General features: G+C 45.6%; 1 protein-coding gene across 2 annotated transcripts in view; it reads right to left on the reverse strand.

The window, feature by feature from the left end:
• TOP3B (DNA topoisomerase III beta) overlaps window positions 1-8,912 on the reverse strand; it is a 60,492-nt gene extending 51,580 nt beyond the window's left edge. Inside the window, exons 1-2 of one of the 2 annotated variants that reach the window (XM_066603510.1) lie at window positions 8,755-8,912; window positions 4,337-4,469 (exon numbers count right to left, since the gene is read on the reverse strand). In XM_066603510.1, coding sequence (XP_066459607.1) covers window positions 4,337-4,406 — 70 coding nt within the window. In that variant the 5' untranslated portion in view covers window positions 4,407-4,469; window positions 8,755-8,912. Of the gene's footprint in view, window positions 1-4,336; window positions 4,470-8,742 lie in introns of both variants that reach the window. The other variant, XM_066603509.1, reaches the window with a different exon arrangement.
• Between the last annotated feature and the right edge of the window lie 1,124 nt (window positions 8,913-10,036).

Genomic DNA, 10,036 nt, shown 5'->3' on the forward strand with positions numbered 1-10,036 from the left:
TCTCTATTCGCTATTCTTTTGCAGGACAAGTATTTTTTATGATACCATTTAAAGTACCAAAGAATGTACTAAAAAACTTAAGTGAGGTGAAAGAAAAAAAAATACAGTTGTGCTATGAGGTAGTAAGGGGGAGTTTTTATGGTATTCATGGAATAGTAAAAAAAATTACAAGTTCACTTTATTCTGTGAGTCTATATAATTATAGCAATAACACATTTTTATAGTTATTTAATGTTTTGCCATGTTTAAAAAATACAATACCATTAAAAACAAAAACATGCTTCTCGTCACCATATTCAGACCCAACACTTTTCCATTTTTCCATCAGTGAATGCATGAATGGAGCAACTGCCAGACACTCGCACGCTGCAGCTCCATTCATTTAAGTGACAACGCCAGAGTTTAAGCATTTGGTATGGTCAGTAATCCCAATGGAATGAATGGAGCAGTAGTGCGCATGTGTGATCACGGCTCCATTCAAACAGGGACCTTTGGGACTCCTGTTCTCGGCATTCGCGAGAGTCCTAGCAGAAGCACCCCCACCGATCAGAAAACCAAACTGTCCAGAGGATGGGAAATAACTTTCTATCTTGGCACAACCAGTTTAATATATAAAATATTGTGTGATATGGACGCACTGAAAAAGAACCTAATTCACGGCACCAATCTTACAAGTGATGGAAGGCAGTCCCTCACATTCATTGCTGAAAACAACCCGGTTCCACTCTGTGGCAGTCCAGTTTCATGGTTCATGACATCACTGCAAATAGTGGTTGTCAAAGGCAGTACATGTAATGTGAACCATGACACCAAATGTCCTTCAGCCAAGTGTCTGGAAATGGTTCCGAACCATACAAAGGGACCTATATAATAATGGTGCCACGTGTCTTTGGACGGTGGACAATGAAACAGTTGGAGCTACTCATATTTGTCAGATGATCCTCTCTCCTGGTGGTCTGTGAAGGGCGTCCTGAGCCCCCTCGTCTTGTGTTCATGCATTTACTGGTCACAACACCTCCTATCGGTCTGGTCATAATGGCCCAGGTGGCAGGCAATTCCTTGATCTAGCCATCCAGCGTCTCACATTCTAATAATGTGCTTGTCTCAAACCCTGTTAACTGGGCGAAATCTTTGTGATTGCATCGTTAAAGCGCCCAGTGGTCAACAAGCTCTACACAAGCAGAAAAAGGGGTCACTACCGACAAGTAGCCTCAGAGGGCCTTTCTATAGGCTAATCATCTAATCATTTGCATATCTGCCAGATATGTAACTTTAGCAAAACGACTACTCCCTCTAGGTGCTTGATTTTTTAAACAATGAGTGCATGTATGTATATAACCAATGAATATATATATTAGTTATATACATACTGCCGTTAAAGAGGTTTTGTCATTAGAAGAAAAAAAAAAATCAACACTTACCTATTCCTCCCCCATCAGTCTTCTTACCACATCTTCTCCTCCCCGATCTTCTCCTGTCTCCTCCAGTTCTCCGGTTCACCTCTCCACAAGCCGGCCGGATCCTATTCCTCCTGTTTTGGAGCGTCCATTCTCGGGAGTCTCCTTCCGGCAGGTCAGTGTACGTTATGTCACTAGTGATGTAGCGTTCACGGCCTAGCATGGAATACCGAGCCACCACTGAGCCTGCACATGCGCACTGTCTCGCCACGAGTGTTTATATACTATTATTGCGAGACAGCACGCATGCATACATTGACCTGAAGGAAGAAGACTGCCGAGAATGGACACTTCGTCACCGGAAAAAGAAAAATTGTCCGACTTGCAGTGAGGTGACCCAGAAAACTGCAGGAGCCAGGAGAAGATGCGGTAAAAAAACTGACAGGGAAGGAATAGGTAAGTTTTAAGGATGAGCAAGTATACTCACTAAGGCACTACTCGTTCGAGTAATGTGCCTTAGACGAGTATCTCCCTGCTCGTCCATAAAGATTCGGGGACCGCCCGGCTGACAGGTGAGTCGCGGTGGGGAGCAGGGGAGAGCGGGCGGGAGAGAGAGATCTCCCCTCCGTTCCTCCCCGCTCTCCCCCACAGCTCCCCGCCCCGCGGCGGCCCCCGAATCTTTAAGGACGAGCAGGGAGATACTCGTCTAAGGCACATTACTCAAACAAGTAGTGCCTTAGCGAGTATACTCGCTCATCCTTAGTAAGTATTTTTTTTTTTTATGACTGAACCCCTTTAAGGAGGATCAAGCACAAAGTATTCAAAAAGTATCCCAGCTTAATTTTTTTTGTGCGTAAACAAACAAAGCTAGGAAGGCACTGCTTGGTGCAGTATGTAGACGACCTTAATGCGCATGCTGGGATTTTTTATCCTGTCTACAGAAGCTGTCAGTCGCCGGCAGACAGCCGATTAGTGAGGAAGGGTAAGTGAGCACCGTCTGATTTTCTTTTTTGAGAAAATGACAAAAAAACTTGAACAACGCCACTGCATTAAGTTTTGTGCAAAGCTTGGCGATTCCCAAGTGGAAAGGATCCGCAAGATTCAAAAGGACTTTGGGGGGAAGCAACGGGCATCACACAGATAAAGGTGTGGTACAACCGCTTCAAAGTTGGGTACACATTAGTGGAGACTCAGGCTCCTACTCTCCCGGCGGCTCCATTGGACTTCTGGCTTTTCCCTAAGCTGAAAATGTCCCTGAAAGGCAGCAGAAATGACACTAGGGAAATGACATGCTGCGTCTTTAATTTTCGCGTTGCATGGCCGTTTCTGCACCATTTGTCCGCAACGGATCGGCTGCTGCGTGTGAATGAGATTTTTGCAAAATCTCGTCCACTTTGCTGGCTAATCCCAGGATTACGAGCCGCGTGCGGAATTTCCGTGTGGACAACCCGCACGGAAATTCTGCAGCTAATCCGTCCCATGCGAATCCAGCCTAAAAGGTTCTCTACTTCTGTGTTTCACTAAAGTTTACCTGCTGTCTGTCACATTGCATGCTGTGAAAGGTTCCTCCAGGGCTGGGTGAATGTATCAGGAGCGTGTTCTAATTCTTACAAATAAAAACAACCAATGCGACAGCTGCCCAACACATCTACTTATCATGATTATGTGAGAACATTGGCCGGCCTGACAGTGACACTGATCGAGTGCAAGAACCGGTGGCTGCTGTATCAGCCGATTTCTTGCAGTATTCTGCTAGCCTGCAAGTCCCTTTAAAGAAGGAAAAAAAGTGTTAAATTGTTAAATATGTTTAAAAAAAAGGGTAAATAACAGAAAAAAGAACACAATTATGAAAAAAACTTTTAAAGGTTAAGAATCCCCAGGTTCTGCAATCTCGTCACAATTTTTTTTTCATTTTTGATGTCTGTCCTGCAAGAAATTTGTTTAAGCCAGTTGTATATCCGGCAATGGATATAGAAATTTGTTTGTTTGCTGTAATATTATTTTTCTTTTTTGTATGAAAAATTCTGTTAATAAAAATACAATTATTAAAAAAAAAAAAGAATCGCCAGGTTCGTAATAACCAGTAATTTAAAAATATTACCATTATTATTTATTAAAAACAATGCTGGAATTGCTATTTTTCATTCATCCACCTTCTAAAAATGAAAATAAAAAGTCACATGTGCCCCAAAATGGTACTGATGAAGGCTAAAAACTCATCGCACGAAAAAAAAAAATATAGATCTCACACACCTTATGCGTCTTGGAATGCAGCGAAGCAATTAAAAACTTTTAAAAAATTGTTTGTTGTAGAAAAGTTATAATACCTGGAAAAAACCCTAAAACTTTGTATCACCATGACCACAGAAAACTGTTGAATAAAACACACACACACACACACACACACATATATATATATATATATATATATATATATATATATATATATATATATATATATATATACACACACACATATATACACACACACATATACATACACACACACACACCATATATTCCCTCCCTCCTCGTCCCCGACAGAGCATTGCTTTCTGGATGCGGGGCTTGAAATCCCCGCCTCCAGAAAGCTAATGCTGTGATTGGCTAACTCACTCGCCGTCAGCCAATCACAGCCATTCAATGACATCATTGAATGGCTGTGATTGTCTGATGCCATGTGGCATCAGTCAATCACAGCTATTCAATGTTGAATGGCTGTGATTGGCTGACGGCGCATGAGTTAGCCGATCACAGCATTAGCTTTTTTTTTTTTTTTACACCGTATTCCAGGCGTATAAGGCGACAGTTGGGGGGTGATCTTATACCCTGAAATATACGGTATATGGAGATTTTAATTTTTTGCAAGGTCGCCCAGTCCTTATTCACAGCATAAAGTTGCATTTTATATTGATCTATTTCAGTACAATTCCCCTTACCTTTGGAAAGGATTTTGGCAATAGACTGAGCCAGTGAAGGCTTTTCTGCTACCATTAGCACCGTCTTCATTCTCAGAGGCAAGCAGCTTCCCCACTTTTTTGATTAGTTTGGTTTAAAAGATATTCAGATATCCTTAGGAAGAAAACATATTGACATTACAAATACAAGAATGGAAAACAAATCTTACCGACATTGATACATTGTAGCAGACTATTAAAACAAAAAGAGAAAGGCTGCATGTCCACGGGCGTGAATCCAACAGCGATCACCCTGTGTGAAGCTTTCCATAGCGTTGCTATGGAAAACGCAGCCGCAGCATCCACAATTCTCCACTCGCGGAATCTAAATTGCGGCATGCCGCGATTTGCTGTGATTCTACGCGGTGAGTCTGTCAGATAGGCTCACCGCTGAGACCTGTCAGCGCTCCCCCCTCGTCTGTGGACAGAGGGCCAAACTGTAACTCTGATGTATTTACTTCATAAATGCCTAGAATTGTACACTGAATGGCCACATTATTAACCCCTTAAGGACTTGGCCTATTTTGGGCTTAAAGGGGTTGTCCCGCGGCAGCAAGTGGGTCTATACACTTCTGTATGGCCATATTAATGCACTTTGTAATGTACATTGTGCATTAATTATGAGCCATACAGAAGTTCTAAGAAGTTTTTCACTTACCTGCTCCGTTGCTAGCGTCCTCGTTCCCATGGAGCCGACTAATTTTCGGCGTCTAATGGCCAAATTAGCCGCGCTTGCGCAGTCCGGGTCTTCTTCTTTTCTCAATGGGGCCGCTCGTGCAGGATGCCGGCTCCGTGTAGCTCCGCCCCGTCACGTGCCGATTCCAGCCAATCAGGAGGCTGGAATCGGCAATGGACCGCACAGAAGCCCTGCGGTCCACCGAGGGAGAAGATCCCGGCGGCCATCTTCAGCAGGTAAGTAAGAAGTCACCGGAGCGCGGGGATTCAGGTAAGCACTCTCCGGTGTTCTTTTTTAACCCTTGCATCGGGGTTGTCTCGCGCCGAACGGGGGGGGGGAGGGGGGGGGGGTTGAAAAAAAAAAAAAAACCCGTTTCGGCGCGGGACAACCCCTTTAAGGACGCAACAATTTTTGGCGGATTTTCATCTCCATTTTTCAAAAGCCATAACTTTTTTATTTTTCCATCGACACGGCCGTATAAGGGCTTGTTTTTTGCGTGGTGAACTGTAGTTTTTATTGGTGCTATTTTTGGGTACATAGACTATATTGTAAAACTTTTATTAATTTTTTTTATGATCGCAGGGAGAGAAAACATCAATTCTGCCCTAGATTTTTTTTTCTTTACAGCGTTAACCATGCAGCATAAATAATACAATAATTTGTTTCCGCGGGTCGGTACGATTACAACAATACCAAAATTCTTATTTTTTTTTAGGTTTTTCCGCAATAAAAACTCTTTTTTGGAAATTATGTTTTTTTCTAAATGGCTGCATTCAAAGTCCTATAACTTTTATTTTTCCATGGATGGAGCTCTGTGAGGGCTTATTATTTGCGAGACGAGCGGTAGTTTCTATTACTACTATTTTGGGGTACATATAGCTTTTTTGGTCACTTATATTGCGTTTTTTTGGAAGGCAAAATGAAAAAAAAAGCATTTTGCGCTTCGTTTTTTTAAGGTTTTATTTTACACTTTTCGCCATGCAGGATAAAAAGCGTGTTTAATTTATTGTATGCATCGTTACAGAATACGACGCTACCAAATATGAGGGATTTTTAATCTATGCTAATATGGGAAAAAGCATAAAAAGGGGGTGGGGGGTATACTTTATTTATTTTTTACACTTTAAGACCCTGTAGGGGACTTGTACAATCACACCAATGATCGCTATGATAAGGCATTGCAGGACTTCTGTCCTGCAATGCCTTATCGCTTGTATTAGTGATCAAAGGCACTGCCAATGCAGGACGCCTGTATCTGGTGTCCTGTTGCAATGGCCATCCATCGGGCTCTCTGCAATTTCATCGCGAGATTCTGATGACGTCACAGAGGGAGCACGCTCCCTCTGTAAACCCTTTACATGCTGTGATCTACATAGATCGCGTCAGGGAAGGGGTTAACAGCGGGGGTCACTGGTCCGATGCACCCCCACTGTTGCTACAGGAGGCCGGCTATCAGTGACAGCCGGCTCCCGCTGCCGGATAGCACGGGTTCTCTAGTGATCTAGCGCTATCCACATGACGTAAGTGTTCGTCCTATTGTGTTAAGTACCCCTCTGCCAGGACATACATTTAGGTCCTGTGGCGGGAAGGGGTTAAAGACGCCTTATGTAGTAGCGTGCTGGACCTCCTTCGGCCTTTAGAACCATAGCAATTCCTTGTACCATAGATTCTACTAGGTACTGAAATACTTCTGCAGGAATATTGGCCCATGTGGACAGAAAAATTAGATGGAGGTACAAACATGCTCTGAGCAGCTGACAGGAAGGGTTCATCAATTCATGCTGCTTGTGGCAAATCCTGTCTTCCATCAGCACGGTGCTCACAAGCGTATAACGCTGAGGGTCTTCCAGCAGCGTTTTACCCATTTTATAGGCATACGCTCTGCCGGCAGAGACTGCATATAGCTGCATGCGCACTTTGTTTTATGCTCCCATAAACAACTTTCACATGGCCGTCAGCATAAAACACTGTAGGGGTCCTACAGCATTGTACAGTGTTTTTACAGCTGTGAAGCCGGCCAAAACCCTGCGTACTGCCACGAATGGCGGCAAAATTGTACTGCGCATGACAGTGCACCCACACACGCTGTCATGCGCAGGACACCAGTTTGTTTTTGTTTATATTTCCCACATAATTGTGTATGGGAGGACGTGTACGTAGGCAAGTTACTGCGTATCACAGAGGTGTACAGATAAACATACGCCCACGTGAGCCTGGCCTAAGAAACGCACGTCTGAATACACCAGTTTAGGCCGGTTTCACATCCATGTTGGACCCGCTGGCTGGAGATTCCATCACAGATGTGGATGAAAATATCGGAAGTGCGCCGTACACAGTACTTTTGCCTTTGTCCAAAAGCCGGGCAGATGGGCAAAAAGCAAGTGGACCCCATTATAGGTAATGAAGTCCGATGCTGTTCGGTTGCGTCCAGAGATAAAGCCATTCAGCCACGGGGATTCCCCTTTCCTGCATGGAACCCGCAGCGCAGGTGTGAAAACAGCCTTTGTGTCCAAAGACTGCATGAACAAGAGAAGGCCACAACTAAGTTGCAGCTAAATCTCCCGCTCTCTCACCTGTTCACACGGCTGGGCCGTGGCGTATTTACACCGCAGCGCAGAATTCCATGTGTCGGGGAGACACCTTAGCACTGCTAAGACCCCTCCCCTTGCCGGCTGATAGCGGCAATAGAAGCCTATGGGAGCTGCCAGGAGGGGGAGGGACTTTAGCAATGTGAGCCACGGCTCAACTCCCTCTCTTCCCGACACCTCTCATAGCAGTCTCTGAGAACAGCCGGCGTGTTCCGGCAAAGGATAGGACAAGTCCTATCTCTTCCGTCTGCAACGAGCTCCATATGTTTGCCGGACAGACGATTTTACGCACCAGACAATCGCCCATCTGAGGACATCCATTGGAATCCAAAGCTTCAGATGGTTGTGGTTTTCAGACGGCGTTTTATCGCAGAAAAATAGCCTGTCCACGGTCGTGACAGAATATCGCATTCCGCCATGGGGGAGCACTGACAGGTCTCCGCGGTGAGCCTATCTGACAGATAGGCTCACTGCAGAAAATCGCAGCATGCCGCGACTTAAATCCCGCAAGCAGAGAATCGCTTTGATTCTCCGCTTGTGGACGTCGGACTGTACTTTCCATAGTAACGCCCCCTGTCTGCGACCGTGAATTCGCCGGCAGTAAATCGCCGGTGAATCACACAGGATGAAGCATTCCATGGCGTTGCTATGGAAAGCGGCGGCCTCCTGTCCACGAGCGGAGAATCATTGCGATTCTCCACTCGCGGCCGGCAATTCGCAGGATGCTGTGAATTGCCCCGATTCTCCGCGGTCAGCCTATCTGTTACATAGGCTGACCTGCGGAGAACCGTGTGCCGGCTCCTGCTCACGGGTGGCAGTGGAGATCCGCCGCGGGATACCGCAACGCTCGTGGACAGGGAGCCTTAGTCTATTGGGAGCGTTCACTGTGTTCACTGCGGCGGATCATCGCAGCGGATAACAGTGACATATCGCCCGTGGTCAGGAGCCCTAATCAGGTGGTCCGTATTCTAGCAGCACACGTACGGCCAGCACTCCGTGTGAACGGCCCGCCACGGCTGTCGGGTTGCATCACCGCCTCCGGGCTGCGGGGTTACTGGCCCCTCCGACGGGACTGCTGAGCGGCGGCCGACATACAGAGCGGCTCACAGCCGGCGCTCTCTTACTTGTGCCCGCACCTCCTCGCTCGGCTGTCCGCCGCTCACATCACACAGCCGCGCTCGTAAGGAAGCCGGGGAATCTTCCTACTAGCAGGACGCAGCCATGTTCGTACAGCATCACTTCCTGGGCCGCACATCCGCTGTGTGCGGCGCTGTGGGTTCTCCCCTCCTGCCGGGCTCTGGCTGCTATCCTCACCCAGGCTGCTCTGGAGCCGGCAGGTGGGGTTACTCCGGATCAGACACTTCTCCCCCCCAGACAGGAGCCCCCATAGTGTGGACGTCACACTGTGCACTGGGGAGGATGGAACCCCGGGCAAGTCCCGACATTAGGTGTGGATTTGGCTGCTGCATATTTGCTGCGGGATTCCATGGCCTGTGATCAGTATGATTTGTGACAATGCACTGCAGTAGAAGTACTGCAATGTAGAAAAGTACTGCAATGTATTATGAGTGCAATCACAGTTTGAAGCCCCCAACAAGGACATACAAAATGTAAAAAAAAAAAAAAAAACGCACACTTTCCCCTTTAAAAAAAAAACCACATCCTTGGAATTGTTGCATCTGTAAGACCCCTACAATAAATTGAACACACTTTTTATACTGCACAGCAGACACTATAAAAAAAAGCCGGAGCCAAAATGTTTAGTTCATTTCGCCTCCAATGGAAGTGATTTTAAAAAGCCAGATATGCCCCAAAAAGGTACTGATAAAAACGACAGCTCATCACGCAAAAAAAAAAAAAAAGCCCTCACAGAGCTCCATTGATAGAAAATGTAAAAAGTTATGGGACTTTGAATGCAGCGATGCAAAAAAAAAAAAATTGTTTCTAAAAAAAGGTTTTTTTTATTGTGCAGAAGTGAAAAAACCTTTAAAAAATCTTTGCATTGTCGTAATCGTACCAAACCACAGAAAAAATGTAATATAATGGGGTCCATTCAGTTTCTGCACAGCATTTTACAGAATAAAATAGTGCTGCATGATGCGCTACTTCAACCTGTATTTTAGTGGAGTTCAGTGCTGATGGGAACGGACCCCAAGGTCACACGGTGCAGAAATGCTGAGAAATCTGCAGTGTAAATGGACCTCCAGTGCCGATTTTAAATCCTCAGCGTGTCAATTTGTGCTTTGGCTTTTCAGGCCAGATTTCACATTTTAAACGAGGGAGTGAAATTTGTACCGATATTTCGCAACATTCGGATATACCCTAAGGTCTTATGTCCACGGGGACAGATCCGCAGTGGATCACCCGCACGCATGATCCGCACCCCATAGGGATGCATTGGACACCCGCAGGTAATTA

This window comes from Eleutherodactylus coqui, chromosome 5 (assembly GCF_035609145.1).
Source record: "Eleutherodactylus coqui strain aEleCoq1 chromosome 5, aEleCoq1.hap1, whole genome shotgun sequence".
NCBI classification, from domain to species: Eukaryota; Metazoa; Chordata; class Amphibia; order Anura; family Eleutherodactylidae; genus Eleutherodactylus; species Eleutherodactylus coqui.